General features: G+C 38.3%; 1 protein-coding gene across 2 annotated transcripts; it reads left to right on the top strand.

Moving 5' to 3' along the window:
- The first annotated feature begins 4,573 nt into the window (after positions 1-4,573).
- On the top strand, positions 4,574-16,690 carry LYSMD3 (LysM domain containing 3). Of its 2 annotated transcripts, none has more exons than XM_043977384.1 (4): positions 4,574-4,632; positions 5,069-5,232; positions 7,609-7,880; positions 12,753-16,690. In XM_043977384.1, exons 3-4 carry the CDS (start codon positions 7,620-7,622, stop codon positions 13,416-13,418), a joined length of 927 nt encoding a protein of 308 aa, XP_043833319.1. In that variant the 5' UTR covers positions 4,574-4,632; positions 5,069-5,232; positions 7,609-7,619; the 3' UTR covers positions 13,419-16,690. The 2 variants fall into 2 exon arrangements, with proteins under 2 accessions (XP_043833319.1, XP_043833317.1); XM_043977382.1 differs by lacking the exon at positions 4,574-4,632 and adding an exon at positions 4,641-4,779.
- Positions 16,691-18,992: the final 2,302 nt, after the last annotated feature.

Here is an 18,992-nt window from a genome sequence, read left to right as displayed (position 1 = left end):
AATAAAACTTGGGAAACTGAGTCACTGAGTCTTGTAATTCTTTTGGAACGACTCATGATCAATTTGATCCTTAATTCCAGCCAACATCAATCAGAACTATTTGGTACTGGTTAAAAAATAGACATGCTGATCAGAGGTACAGCATAGGTATGTACAATCTGGAAAATTTGCATATAAGCACAATATTCAAAACCCCAATTATTTTGCAAAATAATATTAGGAAAACTAGAAACAGTCTGGCAAAAATTAAGGTTAACCTAACATTTCACACCATTTATATACCACAATAAGTTCCAAATGTATATGACCTAAATATAAAAGGTTACATAGGAAACAAATTAGAGGAGAAAGGAAGGTGATACCTCTTATATCTCTAGTTAGGGAAAGAATTCTTTTTGTTTTGTTTTGTTTTGTTTTTGGTGAGGCAGTTGGGGTTAAGTGATTTGCCCAGGGTCACATAGCTAGTAAGTGTTGTGTCTGAGGCTGGATTTGAACTCAGGTCTTCCTGACTCCAGGGCTGGTGCTCTATTCACTGTACCACCTACCTGCCCCCCTTTTTTGTTTTGTTTTGTTTTGTTTTTTAGGGAAAGAATCCTTTATTAGCTGGGTGGCATTGTGGATAGAGTGCTGGAGTCAGGAATAAGCAAGTTCAAATGAATCCAGCCTTGGATACTTCCTGGATGAACAAGTCACTTAACTTGTCTGTCTCACTGCCATCAACTGTAAAATAGGGATAATTATAGCTCACACCTATCCCCCAGGGTGGTTGTGAGGATTAAATGAGAGAAATGCAAAGAGTTTGTTAGGGAAAACAATTCTCTTCTCAATAATTTTCAGGAACTCAGCAGTGATGTGACAAAGGCTCTTTTATTTCCTTCTCCTGAGAAGGAGGCACTCTAATGTGCAACTAGTGGGTGCAAAGAAAGGGGGCTCACACACCCTGTTTTAAAACCTAGTCCCTAACGCAAATGAACCCTCCCCTTTTTCATCATTGGTCTGATTACTCAAGGGTTACAATCTATGAGCAAAGTTTAACACAGTGTCTTGCACAGAGTAGATGTTTAATAAATGCTTGTTTCCTTCATTCCAAACATGAGTAGAGAGGATCAAAAAAGATAATGATCAATTGTGATTACCATTTAAAAAAATAAAATTGACAAATTTTTACACAAACAAAATCAATGCAGTTAAAATTAGAAGAAAATGGGGGCAGCTAGGTGGTGCAGTGGATAGAGCACCAGCCCTGGATTCAGAAGGACCTGAGTTCAAATCTGGCCTCAGACACTGAACACTTACTAGCTGTGTGACCCTGGGCAAGTCACTTAACCCCAATTGCCTCACCAAAAAAAAAAAGAAAAGAAAAGAAAAGAAAAAAAATAGAAGAAAAAGTTAACTAGAAGAAAAATTTTTGTAGTAAGTTTCTTTGATAAAACTCTGATATCCAGGATATACAGGTGTTATGGGTCTAGCACCCCAGAGGTTTTCTGGGGTACATCAAAGAACCATCTCCTTGAGCAACTAAACCAAAGGACAGACACACCTAAAGAGATAAGTGGAACCAGATCAGGACTGAGCTAGCTCTAAGACCACCATCTAAGACCATTGGATTTGTGTGCAAGAGGGTATAATTCTTTAAAAAGGAATTCCTAAGGACCCAAATCCCTATCCCCAAACCCCACCTATTTCTCATAACGTAAGGAACTGAGTAGAGATGGAGATTGTTTCAGTCATTTTTCTTCTAATCCCAGTGCCTGCATAATGCCTTAGCAAATGGTAGGTGCTTAATAAAAACTCCAATACATAACTGGTTAAAGTATATTATCACACAATTGTCAGCAACTACATGAGTAAAATAGTCCAAATCAATAGTAATGAGAGAAATACAAATTTAAAAATTCTGAGGTTTTAACATATATTCATCAAATGGGCAAAAAACAAAAAATGTAAAAGTGTAATTATTGGAAGGACTAGGGGAAGGAGTCAGAAAGAATTGATTTCAAGTTCAGCCAAACACTTACTGGGCAAGGTTCTTTTCACTTTTTTTTTTTTTTTGCTGGGCAATGGGGGTTAAGTGACTTGCCCAGGGTCACACAGCTAGTGTCAAGTGTCTGAGGCGGGATTTGAATTTAGGTCCTCTATCCACTGCACCACCTAGCTGCCCCTTGTGGATTTGTTTTGCATGACTTCTTATTTGATACAAGGGAGGGCTTAGGATGGTGAGGAGGGAGTAGTGCTAATAGTGTAAACAAAAAAGAGAGAGAAAATAAGAAAAAAAGAAAAGAAAAAATTCATTGAAATGCACAGAAGAAAACAAAAGTAAAGTCAGAGGGTAGCTAGTTGGTTCAGTAGATAGAGTTTGGATCCTGGAGTCAGGAAGAACTGACTTCAAATATAACTTCAGACATTTATTAGCTACATGACCTTGGGCAAGTCACTTAACCCATTTGCCACAGTTTCCTTATCTGTAAATGGGACTAATAATAACACCTACCTCCTAGGATTGTTGTTGAGAATCAAATAAGATAATAATTTTAAAGTGCTTAGCTCAGTGACTGCCATATAGTAGGTGCTATATAAACGTTAGCTATTATTGGAGCTATTTTTAGGGAGACATAGACAAGTAGAACAGTTTTGGAATTAATGTGTTGAATTAATTATATACTTAAAACCTATGTAATGGAAATTCTCAGCAACTATACAATTTTTTAATAAGGCGTCAGGCAGGTTTTGGCTGGGATCCTCCTGGGTCCAGGGTGGATGCTTTGTCCACTATGTCACCTAGCTGCCCCATGATGACATCTTTAGGGTTAAATTGAGGGGTAAGGGGAATGCACTAGGGGAGGGGGGAAGGGCTGAGGTAGCATGGGGTGAAATCCCACATGAAAGAAACAGTAAAGGAAAGGGTTTATGGAGTGGGGGAAGAGATGGGGGAGGAGATGGGGGAGGAGCAGGGCAGTAAATGAATTTTACACTCATCAGAATAGGCTCAAAAACCTTAATCTCATCAGAGTTGCTTCAAGGAGGGATTAACACACACCCAGTTGGGGGGAGTAATCTATTTAATCTGGGCAGTAAATGAGCCTAACATTCATCAGAATTGGTTCGAGGAGGGAATAACACACACACTCAATTTAATCTCTCTAACCCTGCTGGAAAATAGGGGCCTAAGGGGATGAAGAGAGAGGGGCAAAAGAAGGGAGGGCAGATTGGGGAAGGGGACAGACAGAAGCAAATTCCTTTTGAAGAGGGATAGGGTGAAAGAAGATAGATAATAAGAGTAAATATGAAGAAAGGAATAGGATGGAGGGAAACAGTTAACAATAGTAATTGTGAAAAAGAGAAAAGGGGGGGAAATTGTACAAAAAAAACATTTATAGCAACTCTTTGTGGTGGCTAAGAATTGGAAATCAAAGGAATGTCCATCAATTGAGGAATGACTGAAGAAGTTGTGGTATATGATTGTAGTGAAATGGTATTGTGCTATAGGAAATGACAAACAGGATGATCCCAGAAAAACCTGGAAAGACTCATATGAACTGATGTATAGTGAAGTGAGCAGAATTGGGAGGACATTGTGCAGTGACAGCAGTATTGTTCTATGAGCAACTATGAATGACTTAACTACTCTCAGCAATACAATGATCCAAGACAAACCCAAGGGTCTAATGATGAAGCATGCTATCCACCCCCATAGCAAGAACTGATAAAAAGAGCACTTGTGGATTGTACGTATATAACCTATATCAGATTGGTTGATGTCTTATGGAGGGGGGAGAAAAGGGAGATAGGGAGAAAAATTTGGAACTCTAAATCTTATGAAAATGAATGTTGAAAACTACCCTTACATATAACTGGAAAAAATAAAATAAATGTCTGTTGCCCTGAAAAAAAAAAAGAAGCTAGGAGTTACTTACTAAATTCCAGCACACTGTCATATGTCAAGTGCTGCAAAGGATAAACTGCACACTTGGGATGTGTCCAAGCATTGGAAGATGACACCAAGCAGCAGGACTGCTGTTATCTATTTTCTGTCCCTGACCTAATATCGAATCCTTCCTGGGCCAGTTGTCCAAAATTCCCTGTGTGGGCTCTTGGTGGCTCGCTTTCCTTACTAATAATCCAAGGGATCACTATTGGGTGGGTGGGTTTGTCCCGCTCAGGTGGCTAAAGTGTGACTTGATAAGCCCCTGGCAGGGTGATGTTAATTTCAAAAGGAGGCATTTCCAGCATACCCCCACCACCCCTGGCCCCCCTTCCCCGGGGCAGGCAGGAGCACTATTCCACTATTCTCTTCCCTGCGCGGCCAGCGGCTTTACAATCCCGGCGGCTCAGAAGCTTAAGGGGGACAATTCTCCTGGACTAGGAAGTTTCGTTTCCGCGCGCGCTATAGGAAGAGAGGCTCAGGGAGCGAGCCGAGCGTCTGAGCCCACACCGCGCGTGCGCACCAGAGGCCCCTGCGCTTCTCCCACCCCGACCTCCCTTATCGCCCACCCCCACCCCCGGCTAGCTCCTCCCGCCCTCTCCACCCCCTCGTTTTCCTCCCCCGCCCCCTTCCCACCTCCGCGGTCCGACGTGATGACGTACACCAGGTTTGCGGACGTGGCGGCAGCGACAACGGAGGCAACTGGGCAGGTCCGTGCGAAAAGGGGGAAGGTCGGCGGTGGTGGGGTAGAAAGTGGAGGAGGAGGAGGAAACGGCAGTCCTGGGGAGACTTGGCCATGAACTTGATGGCATCCGTAGCGGGTTCGGCAGTCGCTGTCCCCCCTACTGGAGGGGAAGGTAAAGATGGCGGTGGGGGCGGTGGGGAAGAGAGAGACGTCACCCCCCCACACACACCCTTCCCCAGAACGAGCTCCCTCTGCAGCTTCCAAAGAGGAAGAGGAGCCGTGGTCCCTAGGGGACCCTCTCCCCGGGCTTCGCTACAGGTGTACGGGCGTGTCCTCGGGCCCGGGGCGGCTAGCAGATCCGTGCATTCCCCAACCCCGGCTCCCCGGGGAAGAGGGTGGCTGCATTTTGTGGGCATGAAATAAATTATTTACCCCATTTCTCATCCCACCCCCTGTTCAAGCTAACCGGTGTGACGTTTAAAAGTCGTGAGCAGAACATCGTCGGGCAGGTGTGGATGGATTGGGATCTGCCTCGTTGGAGGGACCATCCACATCGATGATACCGCAAGTCCTTTGGAGTGGACAATCTCACACCCCGGACTAAGTCCCTTCGGGTGACCGGGAGGTAATAAAATAAAGGGGGAATGGGCAAGGAGGGGGGGCGAGCACGAAATGAACCAAACGCAGCTAGTATGGTTGGTGTCCCCTTTGATTGGACCTGTGGGAAGCAGGGTCAGAGTGCTGCACCCACGATCCTTGCATGGGACCAGGGCATTTTGGAAATGAATGTTGACCGCAGGCCGCTGTTAAGGTGAGTACCCGGCTTCCGAACTACTCCAGGGACAGTCACCTGTGGTCTATCTACAAAGTCTCTGGAGTACAGGGTTCTTCTAAAAGATTCAAGTGCTGCGTGGGGGGGGTTGTTAAGAAAGGAAACGGGATTTTTCTTCTTATTCTTTTTTAACTCTGTTCTTTGACCAGACGACTTGAGTTACTCTGCTCCTGACATTTGTTTTAAATAGTTGGCCCAGTAAATAATCTACATAGGCCAGATTCCAGCATTTCATTTTCAGCTGGATAAACTGTCAACTCCTGGTTATTTGATATGGTTTTTGTCTCTGCTTAGTATGATGACTTCCAGGGTGTTAAGGCTTAGTTATTGTGATAAGGATTTAACAATATGGTATATAACAGTACTCAAACTTAACAAAACAGTGTGTTATTAGTTCATCCTCAGTTTTATCCAAGTAGGTACTCTTGAAAGTTTTCTCAAGGAATGATTTTCACATTACTTGGGCAATTTTTCTTTTCTTTATAAACTTCTGTATTTGAGAAGTATAGTATAGAAATGGGAGTGTTATACAGAGCCAGGGAAATACTGGGTCAATTTAAATAACACTTAATGCAATTCCCTTTTAAGGAAAAGTTCTATCTTTGGATCAAATAAATGTAAACTCAGCTAAGCTTAGACTTTCAAAAGTAAATCTCCATTCTTGAATACATTTGGGAACCAACTATATGCATTGTCCTACTCAGTTAAAATCTTAGGAAAACCTAAAAACAGCATAGAGATGTGTTTGTGCTGTTTGTTTAGCTGAACTTTGAGCATTTTATCTGCTGTTTTATTTTCTAGTAGTATTTCCTTTAATGTATGACACCATGTGACTCATGGTTATTTTATAGTAAATAACACTGACCAAAACAAAGCTTTATCTTAAGGTTTGTTGGTTTTTTTTCACTTCAATTATAAAATTGTATTAATTTTATTTTGAAAGGAGTAATTGAGGATTGATGGTGAAGATTAACAGCATTCACTTTTTTTTTTGGTGGGGCAATGAGGGATTAAGTGACTTGCCCTGGGTCACACAGCTAGTGTCAAGTGTCTGAGGCCAGATTTGAACTCAGGTCCTCCTGAATCCGGGGCCAGTGCTTTATCCACTGTGCCACCTAGCTGCCCCCACCCCCCAATTGAGTATTTAAAGAACAATGCCCCAGGGGCAGCTAGGTGACTCAGTGGATAAAGCACTGGCCCCGGATTCAGGAGGACCTGAGTTCAAATTTGGCCTCAGACACTACACTTATTAGCTGTGTGACCCTGGGTAAGTCACTTAATCTTCATTGTCCCAAAAAGGAGAAAAAAAAACAGTGTCCCTCATGAAATATTTAATAAAGAACTAAAAAATGCAATACAGAATGTTAATATCTGGTGGGACTTCATTCTTTTCCAATGTGTTTGACCCAAATTTAGGAGTTCTTTTACCATTATTGACTGGCATTCTGGAAGTAAAAGTCAATTTTACAATACTCTTTTGTCTGAGGTCAGCTGGACTTACTTTTGTAGGAGAAATGCACTAGTTGTCCTAAGTAACAACATAGTTGATTAGACTTTAGCCTACAAGTTGGAAAGGTTCAGGTAAGAGCCCTTAAAAATATAGTAATAAACACAATAATGTTCTGATTCAGAAAAAGTATGTTATTGTACATTAATCTTTTGTGAGAAAAGTATAATCTTACTGAGTACTTGAATATATGAAAGATGCTTTTCACATACCAAGGAGGATGGATGTGGTATTGTCAGAAGTTTAGGTCATAGGCACAGAATGTATATTTAAATACTTCACACTGCTGGACTGTTTTATCACCAACACTTAATTTCTTTAGACATAGTGCCAACACAGATGCCTAATTATCTGGTACCTAGGCCAAGTTCCTCATAACCTCTAAGGGGAAGGTTAGTTCTTTAACTTTGAAATTATTCCTTAGGAATTTGACCTTGTTTAATTTTTCCCCCAAGCATACTACACTTGATGCATTACTAGACTAGGGAACAGTTCTTATCCTTCAAATTGCTAAAATGTATTTTATAGATTATATAGACATAAAAAACCTAATAAAAATGTTTTTAACTGTTTTGAAAATAAGCTGCAAGTAGAAAAACTTATGTTTTTTGCTTTAAGTTTTGACTCTATTTTTTTCACAAGTTTTCTCTTTTCTTCTATAGAGTTTGAGGTTATGGCTGGGAGGAATCAGACTCGCAATTTTCAGTTTCCAATAACTCAGTCTGTGGTGAGCAACCAAATATATTCATTTGGAAATAATACAGATACTGATATCTTTGAAGAGGATGTAGAAGTGTATGAACTTCGACCAAGAGGAAGAGAGAAAGTCAGAAGAAGTACATCAAGAGACAGACTGGATGATATCGTATTACTAACAAAAGATATACAGGAAGGTGATACTTTAAATGCAATAGCCCTTCAATACTGTTGTTCGGTAAGTCCTTTTTCTTTGGTTGTCCAAAAAAAATTATACACAACCCAAAGGGAAATTCCAATTACCTTGTTCCTCCTTTCTCCTGTATTTCTCATCTTCTCTTTGTAGGGGGAGAAAACTATACATACATACATATGTAAAATTCTCAGAAAGCTTCTGTATATGAACTTAAAAAGAACAGAGACTTTATTTAAAGTTTTACTATTGATGGCTAAATATGTGCCCGTTCGAATAGTAAAACCCTTTTTAAAGTCTGTAAATGTGTCTGTCTTGGATAGCAAATAGAAAATGTCTCTGATTATCTCTCCCAAGTGCTTAGAACATTGTGTGTAATTATATTATCATTTGATGGTACTGATGTAGATAATACCCATTAAGGTTCCACATTCTAAGTTTTACCATTTAAAGACTGTACAAAGTATCATAACAAAGATATTATAAATTTCAGCTATAAACACAAAAACAAATACATCTAAGATATGAAAATACATGATCCTGACATACATTATCACAAAGAATTCTTAATGAGCTCCCACTGAGAGGAAGCCAGACCCAAGCTTTAAAAGTTTAGCTATTTCCTCCAGCAATTAGCTTAGTGCTTTTTGTAGAATAGAAACTTGATAAATAAATCTTTTTTTGAATGAGTAACATTCCTTCAAAACTAATGTTTTTAGGAATTGAACTAAATGACCTCTGAGGTCCCTTTAAGTTCCAGATCTGTGATTTTATAAGCCTGTGAGCCTAAGAGTTAGACTGGTTCAAGATACAATAATCATATAAGGAAGGTGGAATATGTTCTCTATCATTATCTTTATTTTATTTTATTTTTTCTAATTTTTTAGTGAGGCAATTGGGGTTAAGTGACTTGCCCAGGGTCACACAGCTAGTAAGTGTTAAGTGTCTGAGGTCGGATTTGAACTCAGGTACTCCTGACTCTAGGGCCGGTGCTCTATCCACTGTGCCACCTAGCTGCCCCTCTATCATTATCAAAAGCAGTTTTTTCAATAACTGGAGGAAGACTTATATAAATCCATTTCTTATCCCGAGTTTATAATAACAAAAGCATGTGGCAACAGCATCACAGGCAAAAACATTTAAACAATATAAAAACTTACCTGTGATTTGAAATTTTCAGTTATTGGAGTACTCTGTTCTTACTTTGAACATTTTTGTTGTTTTTGCTTTTAAAAGCTAATTGACTGTAATCTGATTGCTGGTCACTAATGCCATTAATAATGGAAGCTGTTTTTTATTTGTCTAAGTTTGAGGTTTACTCTTTCCTCATTTAATACCAGGGGACATCAAAGTCTAGTTAACATTTGCTTCCTGTACGAACCAAGGACAAAATTCTAGGGAATAAGGAGTAAAAGTGGCTATATTATTGGAATGGAAATCAGGCAGTCAAATTTAATAGCTTTGTTAGAGAAGACTATCAGCTCTTCTTTGGTTACCTCAGGACAGTTTCACGATCGAGGGGGGATACTTCAGTAGGGTTTTGAATTACTCAGAGATAATAGTAGTGGACTGGGAAAGTAGGAATATTTCAGGCATATGGCATTGCTTTGGAGAAAGCTTAAAAGTGGGAATGGGATAAGCAGACAAGTTAGTGTTCTTGAGTAAAATAAGAAAGTTCAGGGGGCAGCTAGGTGGTGCAGTGGATAAAGCACCGGCCCTGGATTCAGGAGGACCTGAGTTCAAATCCAGCCTCAGACACTTGACACTTACTAGCTGTGTGACCCTGGGCAAATCACTTAACCCTTATTGCCCTGCAAAAAAAAGAAAAAGAAAGTTCAATCATAGGAGAAAATGTGGGAATATTGGACCTGTTGAAGGGCTTTTTGGAAAAGATGAAAAATTCAATTTATTAGGAAATCATAGAGCTTTAACCAGAGGTGTAGAATAAAGAAAACTTGATAGTGGGTAAGTATAGGTGAGAAGTTGTGTTGAAGTTAGGAATCCAGCATAGACATCTGAAATATTTCAGATGAGGAGTAACTAGGACCTAAAACAGTAGTACAGAATTAAGGAGAAATATGGGCAATCTGTCTTGGTGAAAAAGGTAATGAACTGATTCAGCATTCAGATAGATAGGATTGACTACAGTATCGCCTGGTTCTTCTCTGTAGATAACAGAGAAGTGATTGAGTCTCTTTCCCTTTGTTACTTGTAGCCTAAGTGATTTGTCTAGCCTGAGAATTTTGTATGTCAGTACTCATGGAGACCATTGTATATGAGTTCACTCTTTTCCCTTATTCACTTGTTTCTTTCTTAAATGCCCTTGATCTTCACTTTATCCTCCTTTCCCATTCCTAGTCCAGTCCCTCGGAATATGTGATTGAGCCCATCACCTACCATCTTCTCCAGCAGATGGCATCCTTAATCATCCCCTCTCTCTCTAGAATCTTCAACCTCTCCCCATCTACGGGTTCATTCACTCCTATTTCAAATGTGCTCAAGTTTTCCCAATCCTTTAAAAAACTTCCCTAGACCTTAATTTCTCCTTAAATCATTTTCCTATCTTTCTCCTCCCTTTCAAAGCCAAATTCCTTGAACAACTTTATTCTATTCCATTCCTTCAGGTACTTTCCTCTCATTCATTCCTTAACCTTTTGCAGTCTGGATCAGAATTGCTCTCTAAAAAGTTACCAGTGATCTATTAATTTTCAAATCTGTTGGCCTCTTCTTAGTCCTTCTTTTTGATCCATTTGACATTATTGATCCACTCTCTCCTCCTAAATATTTTCTCCTCTTAAGGCTTTTGTGATGTTGTTTTATCCTGGTTTCACTGTGTCTGATTGCTTGTACTGTCTACTTTGCTGGCTCTTTATCCACATCATGACCTTTCTAACTGTGGTGTTTCCAATTGTTCAAGGCCTCTTCTCCCTCTATACTTTTTCTCAATAATCTCATCAGCTCCAGTTGGCTTAATTATCATCCTTTGCAATTGCCTCCTATATCCGTTTTCTCTCCTAAGCTTCATTCCTGGATCACCAAATTGGCTATTGGAAATTTCAAATTGGGTATTTCAAAGACATCTCAAACTCAGTGTGTCCGAACACAACTGATTATCTTTCCCTTAACACCTTCCTACCTTTCCAACTTCCCTATTTCTTTCAAAGGCACCACCGTCCTTCTAGTCTTCCAAGTTCATTTTCCTTGACTCCTCACTCTCCCTTACCCCACATATCCAATTGTTTGCCAAATCTTGCCATTTCTACCTCCATTCTTTCACGTCTGAACCCTTCTCGTGATTCATATAGCCACTACCTTGATTTAGGCTCTCCTTACTTCTCTAGATTTCAGTGACTTCTGAATTAGGCTCCCTGCCTCAAGTTTTTCCCTTCTCTAGCTCATCCTATGCACTTTCCAAAATGATGCTCCTGGAAGCACAAATTTAACCATGTGACTCAATCCACTCTAGAGGATTCTTGTTGCTTCTTGGATAAAACCCTTCACAACCTTGTCCTCGCCTTTCTTTCCAGCCTCATTGAATGTTACTCTAAACCCTGTGATCCAGCCAAACTGGCCTTCTCTCTGTTCCTCATGTACAACACTCTTATCTCTCACCTCTATCTGTGCCTTTTCACCGGCCATCCCATGTACCAGGACTACACTTCCTTATAGTACTGCCAGCTTATAGAATCCCTCTTTAAGAGGAGCTCATCACCATATTCTTTGTGAAAGCTTTCCTGATCCCCACAACTGCTAATGTCTTCCCAAATTTACTTATATTTTATATTTTTTAAAAATTGTTAAAGGTTTATATTTATATATTTTTTATAGTAATTCACAGTTCCTATTGGGTTAAATGCTTGGTTAACAGCATGATTTGGTGATGTTTTAAAGGTCATGTGAATGATAAACTACTCCATTAGCTTAGGGTCTAACAGTAGAGATAGAAGGTGATGCAAGGTTGGAAAGCAAAGCAAGTCCAGATAGTAAGCAGATCCAAGCTGGAAAGTGCCAACAATACCAAGCAGGAGCTAGTGAGTTATTGAGTCTGGTGGGTAATTAGTGGAAGAGGAATTGATTCAGTGAAGGGGGAACTTGCTGAAACTTTTTGGTGAGGAGGATGAGGTCCCACTGTTCAGTTAGGGAAGGGCGCTTGTGGCCAGACTAGTTCTTTAGAGCTTGTTAAAGTGTTTCCCCAATACCAGTCACATGGGGTAGGTAATAGAAGCATCATTTCTATCTTATAGATGAGGAAACTGTTTGAGACAAGTCCAGTGACTTCCCTGTGGTCTCTTGAGTTAGCAGGGATAGCATGGTCTAGGCCTCTCTGTACACCAAATCCAGTGCTCTTTCCATAATACCAAAGTGTCCCTCAAGATGCATGGACCACAACAGCCTAGGACCCAGGACGAAGAATTTTCATACAAGACCAACTTTTAGTTCATTTAACAAATGTTTGCTAAGTGACTCTAATTTTTAAAACACCGTGGCTTGGTGATGGGAATATAAGGATGAAATAGGACAAATGCTGCTCTCAAGGAGCTTATAATCTAAATAGATCAGGGAAAAGACATGTGTGCCAGGCACTGGGAGAAATTCAAAGAAGTTGAAGCAAAATGCTGTGAGAAATTAGAGGAAGGACTTTGACTTCTCTTTGTTTTGAGTAAAAAGGTTGGAAAATGGGGCGGCTAGATAGCACAGTGGATAAAGCAACGGCCCTGGATTCAGGAGTACCTGAGTTCAAATCCGGCCTCAGACACTTGACACTTACTAGCTGTGTGACCCTGGGCAAGTCACTTAACCCCCATTGCCCCGCAAAAAAAAAAAAAAAAAGGTTGGAAAATAATGAAGGTCACTGAAACTTTCTTCTCTTCTGATTTCAAATTCCATTGACTCTTGCTTTAACAATTTTTTTAACAGGTAGCAGATATCAAGAGGGTTAATAATCTCATCAGCGATCAAGACTTCTTTGCACTTAGGTCTGTTAAAATTCCAGTAAAAAGATTTAGTGTATTGACTGAAACACATTACTCTCCCAAAGGACGACAGGCTTCACGTCCTTCAGCCGCACAGTGCACTCCAGAACTTCAAGAGATAATCCCTAACTCTGATCTTCTGGTTTCGAATGAGACTGCTGGGAATTTCTTAAAAGAAGTGGACAAAGACATAGAACAAATAGTAAAATGTACAGACACAAAGAGAGAGAACCTCAATGAAGTGGTTTCTGCCTTAGCAAAACAAGAGCTGTGTTTTGAACCTGACAATAAAAGCATTAGACGTAAGGATCCCTATTACGGAGCAGACTGGGGAATAGGCTGGTGGACAGCTGTGGTGATAATGTTGATAGTAGGCATAATAACACCGGTATTTTACTTACTATATTATGAAGTTTTAGTTAAAGTAGATGTTAGTCATCATTCCACAGTGGACTCCTCACATCCACATTCAGGAGTCACAGTTTCATCACATCAGAGACCAATAGAAAATGGAATGATTCCAACAAAAGGAACAAATGTGGGACAAGATCATTATAAACTTCATAAACAGAACTCTCAGTCACCTTCTACAACACGGCATATAACATAATATTCAGTTCTAGATTATAATATTTATAACTATAAATGTATCTGGAATGCAGAGAAATCAGTTATATTCTTTATTTACCACTCATGGGCAGTATTTTGGTTTGTTGAAAATGCTTTTATTTCTTCAGGAGACTTTTTTGTTTTGAGCCATTTGCAAGTCAATTCTGTATGAACATTGGGCATACTACCTGTTCTGTGTTTTGAATGGTTGAAGTCAAAGTTTCTTATTTTGCCCTGCAGAAGTGAATATAAGTACAGAGAGAAAGAGAAATTTCTCTTTCAGAAATTTTGCACCCACTTATTTAAACATAGCCTTGAAGTTTATTTTTTGTTTAAAGTATTGATGTTGAAGTTATTAAGCAATATGAATGGTAGCACTAAATGTGTGCAACTGAAGAAAATCCATTTCTTACTATGAGATATGCATATTATCTCAGCTCAAGATGTTTGGTTGAGAAACTGTTGTTTGATTCTACAAGCATATGTGATAGCACATTGTGAATATGAGGCTTCCCATTTGAATCTATTGATTGACTTTTATGTCACTTACAATATGACAAAAACAAAAATCAAAAGTAACAAAATCAAAGTATAAATCAGAAAGGAAGGTAAAATTTCAAAAGGAGCTAAGACTCAAATTGATCTTAAAACTTCTGGGAATTATATAAAGAAGCAGCATCATTGAATAATTTGAATATTAGAGTGAATCAGGATATGAGATGTTTAATAAGTTTCTCACTTTTTGGGGCATGTCTTTTAACATACCTATGTTTTGTTTGTTTTCAGTAAAATATATTTGGACTTCTGTACTTTTGTAGTTCTTTGAAGAAAAGTGCTACACATGGACACATGCATTATTTGGGGAAAAATTCTTAATACCATGATGAACTGTTGCAGTTCCATATGTGCAACAATAAGCCTTAATTAAATTGAACGCCTTAATTAAATGTTAATGTTACTATGAGAGTTAATATACTTTTTAGAATCAAACTTATCCTTCAGTATCCTAGACTTCCCTTTCAATAGAATTAATGCCTGTGATGTATGTGTAGTATAAACTGATCTTAGCTTTCAGTTAATCAAGCACAATCTGATGGGCAACACAGATATGTCTGTTGTCTTTTGTCTAATGTGAATTGCCAAAAAATGGTTCACTAAGAAATAATTGTAAACAGGGTCATTTGCATTGGTAGGCAAAATAGGTACAGTTCTTATTTCTTGATCCCTTACCCTCTCTGTCTTCCATGGGGATGATTATCTAAAGTAGAGGGTACATGACAAAGTTGTTGTATATTATGAACATAAAGGAGAGGAATTGGCAAGGGATCTTGGAGATCAGATCAGGGTATCTGTCATGCCTTAACTTCATAGTAATTTGGCTAAACAAGCATTTGCCTACTGATTCATAATATTTATAAACACAAAAATGGTGCTGTGTAGAAGATAATGGAGTCTGACTTGTCTTTCTTAAATGTGTAATTAAACTTTTTTGTGTGTTTTAGGTATATGATACTGCCTCATTTTCTGGGCATTATTTCCTAGTGTCTGATGTTTGAACTTGAGGAATAGTCATTTTGTATCTAAGCCCAATCCAGTAAATAGTGTGGCAGATGAGTAACCTAGACCCACAATAAGAGTATGATGCGATAAAGATAGACGGAAAACAACACTGAACCCTTTCATCTATAAGACATTTACCAGAAAGTGTTTATTAGGAACTACATCTATCTACTAATTCATATTAAACCAGCCTGAAAAGTGAGCAACATTCGTGAAGACACCTAAATTATATGTGAATGTCCTTCCAAAAAAAATCCAACTTAATTGTCCTATATTGCAGAGAAGAATACAATCTTTTTAATCCTTAGACAGTGTTAACTTTAGCTTACGTGTACAATGGTTTTTAGCAAGCCTACTGAGAAATTGTAAATTTTGAGGGGAATAAAAATTACAAATTATAAAACTCAATTATGTGAAGAATTTACAGTGTAATTCAGATTGATAAGCTAAAGAATATCAATGATTGCTTTCTACTGGTGCTACTTTGAAATTATAATCGTGGTCTAATAAGTAAATAGGTAAATAAAAGTACATTGCTTTTATTTTAAACATGAAACCTGCCTAGATATAGGAACCACTTCTGCCCTATAGGATGTCATTTTTGGTGATAAATATGAACATAAAATATATCCTCTTAATTGCTAAGCAGTTCCCCTCATTTACCTGTTATATGGTTCTAGGATTACAGATCTTTAAATGCAACATCCAAGAGAGAATATGGTTAAAATTAGCAAAGAAGTACAATTTTAGTAGTTAATAATTATTATAAAAATAAGTTTTCATTTGTTAATGTGCTGATGGGCACCATGACAATGGTATGTGAAAGTTGCTTTATATAATTTTCTCAATGAGGACATTTTTGTTTTCTAGTTGTAGGCTTTGGAAATGGGCTTTAAGGTTAAATGTATATTGGACTCATCCTGATAAGTATTCAGATTTAACTGGCATACTTTATATTAGCATGTGTCAAACTGACAAAGATATAATTGGAAAAATATACTTGGTTCCCTTGGTTATAAATAAATATTTGGTTATAAATAAAAATATTTTGTGTGTGTTCAAAGATGTAATTGTAATTTTATGGGCCTCATTCTTTTTAAGACATGTATTATCACAGATAATGTACTAGTAAAATTATATAGTCTCTGCCTTCCATATGAATAAGATAAATTTTAGTTTTTGAGTATTAAACTAATTTCTCTAGGAAACTTGTTTTTAGAATCTGTTTGAGAAGGCAGATTGTGGAGTTATTTAAATGACTCACTAAATGAATGATTTAGGCCTTTTACTGAAATTTATTTCTGAAAATTATTTAATTGGAAAATAAGATGAAGCAAATATAGTGAGAATTTTGCAAATATAATGATAAACGGATACAGTGCAAATAAATGTTAAAAGGTGAAGCCAGAGTTAAAGAAAAATGTATTTAAATGATGCACTATGCTGAGAATCATGCTTTATGTTTTGACTTGGAACACTTGCTCAGGAAATCAGTATTTTTCTTCCAAGTATGTGCATATTGCACTATTAAATCATCGATAGAAATACCTGAATGCTTTATTTAAGTATTTTTATGCACACTAATGCTGTAAATATCTTATAAAAATATTTTATACAAATGCAAAATGTAATAATTGTAGAACCATGTGTTAGCATGTAAGTCTCTAAAATTGTGGCTTTAAAATTTTTGCCACTTAAACTTTTCATGTCTTGGCTGAGTGTAAAACATAATAAAGTTTCTATTTTATTATCCAATCTAAAATAGAAGCTGGTGAATTTAATTGAAGAAAACCAAAGTCTCCTTTCCACTCTCCATAATTCAAACAATAGTTTAAATTGATATACTTGAAATACCATTTTTGTTAGAGTCAAGCAAAGAGTTTGAAAAGCAAACCATTTCTGATAAACTTTGTTTAAGGTGAATTATTATACCAAAACATTTGTAGGAAATAAACTACCGGAAATGGGTGCGCAGAATTTGGATAGCTATAATTTCTTTTTTTTTTTTTTTCTTAGTGAGGCAATTGGGGTTAAGTGACTTGCCCAGGGTCACACAGCTAGCAAGTGTTAAGTGTCTGAGGCCGGATTTGAACTCAGGTACTCCTGACTCCAGGGCCAGCGCTCTATCCACTGCGCCACCTAGCTGCCCCGATAGCTATAATTTCTATTGGTGAACTGCTGCAGGGAGACAACTGACAGTTAACTAAATGTAAAGCATGGTACACCAAAGAGTCCTAAAATAAATTTTAATCTGAAAAGGAAGTTAAAGGTCATTTTGACTTAATTTACAGAAGACCGAAGGAAAAATGAGCTGCCAACATTGTGCAAGTTTAAGTAGAAAAGGCCAGAATGTGAACTCAACCTGATTCAATACTCAGTATCACAAAGCCTCTTAAGTTCCAGTGAGATACTGACTGCTACAAGATGAGGTTGCCTGATGTCTACGTTTCAAAACTTTAAAACAGCTTTGAACAGCAGTGTCAAATGGTATTAAAAACATTTTCAGTCATAGTCGATGTCAAAATAATTCTTTGTTTTTGTGTGTGTGAGGCAATTGGGGTTAAGTGACTTGCCCAGGGTCGCACAGCTATTATGTGTCAAGTGTCTGAGGTCAAATTTGAACTCAGTTCCTCCTGACTCCAGGGCTGATGCTCTATCCACTGCACCACCTAGCTGCCCCAACAAAATCTGGTAAACAAAAGAAAATGCCCTTGGTGCCTTTTTTATCCAATTTAAATACAGCAATGGTTCTGATCATGAATATGGGTATTCCCTCCAACAATACAAAGCTCATCCACCCATGCCTACCCATCCTGTATGACCCAGCCATACCCTACTTAGGGCCCACCCAACATCTGGGGGGGAGGGGGGTGCGGGGTTCTTCCTTTGATTTCTCTTGACCTTACATAGATACCAGTGCAGCACATGGCCTACATTTCACTGCCTTACTAGCCTGTGTGACCTTACTAGCTGTGTGCCTTACTAGCTGTGTGACCCTGGGCAAGTCACTTAACTGTCATTGCCCCGCAAAAAATAAAGAAATAAGTGATTATGAATCTTATTTAGGAGCCTATGCAGTGTTCCTGGGCTTGATGCAATCAATACAATTCCTTCTGCACCCTTGTCTAGAAGACAATAGGGAATGCCTATTCAGCTTGGACAATGAACTTTATAACAACTGTGAAGAGCTTAGGGGTGAATATACATCCCTATTTTATGCCTCATGATATTAATAAACACAAGGTTGCTTCATATCTTTGAAGGACTCTTAGAAAGTGCTTTCTTTCATTTTTTTTTTGCAGGGCAATGAGAGTTAAGTGACTTTCCCAGGGTCACACAAGCTAGTAAGTGTTAAGTGTCTGAGGCCAAATTTGAACTCAGGTCCTCCTGACTCCAGGGCTGGTACTCTATCCACTGTGCCACCTAGCTGTCCCGAGAGACACTTCTATCTTAACTACAACTTTCACTCAATTGTGTAATAGCAAAGATATGGCCTATTGTATAACATGGGTGGCAAAATCCTGTTCCATTCTGATATCCTTGAGGAAGTCCTTGACATGTCTAGATATGTCTCATAAAATGTTTTATAAAGATAGGAAAATAGATGAATGGATTGTTAGCTACCGATTTCTCTCCATCGCCTCCCCCCCCCCTTTTGTGGTGGGCTAATAACATCAGGATTTTTTATTCTTTTCTTTGAATACTTTGGATCTAAAAGTATTGTGATCCACTTGCATGTAGCACTGTACAGAATAATCAAGAGATACTCCCAATGGGTTCCCAACTTTCTGGAAATTGCTATAACCCTTTTAAAATTTGATTTTATGACATCTTCCTTCCTGCTAAAAATGTTGTTTGGGGCATATTTATATGTAAACAGTGCTTCTGGAGTTGAAGGGAGTAGGTGGATTAAAACTTTTTTTTAAGAATTTTAGTGATATTCTTTGAGATAATTTGAGTGTATGGAATATCAAAGAAAGTTGAAAATCACTGCTCTATCCTGTTGAATCAAAAT

The sequence above is a fragment of the Dromiciops gliroides genome, chromosome 1, assembly GCF_019393635.1.
Source record: "Dromiciops gliroides isolate mDroGli1 chromosome 1, mDroGli1.pri, whole genome shotgun sequence".
Taxonomy (NCBI): Eukaryota; Metazoa; Chordata; class Mammalia; order Microbiotheria; family Microbiotheriidae; genus Dromiciops; species Dromiciops gliroides.
This window is presented reverse-complemented; position numbering and strand designations above follow the sequence as displayed.

Coding starts and splice junctions, on each gene's coding strand:
- LYSMD3 (XM_043977384.1), top strand. CDS start 7,620: ATGGCTGGGAGGAATCAGACTCGCAATTTTCAGTTTCCAATAACTCAG. Junction 7,881..12,752: donor CCCTTCAATACTGTTGTTCG/GTAAGTCCTTTT, acceptor TTTTTTTAACAG/GTAGCAGATATCAAGAGGGT.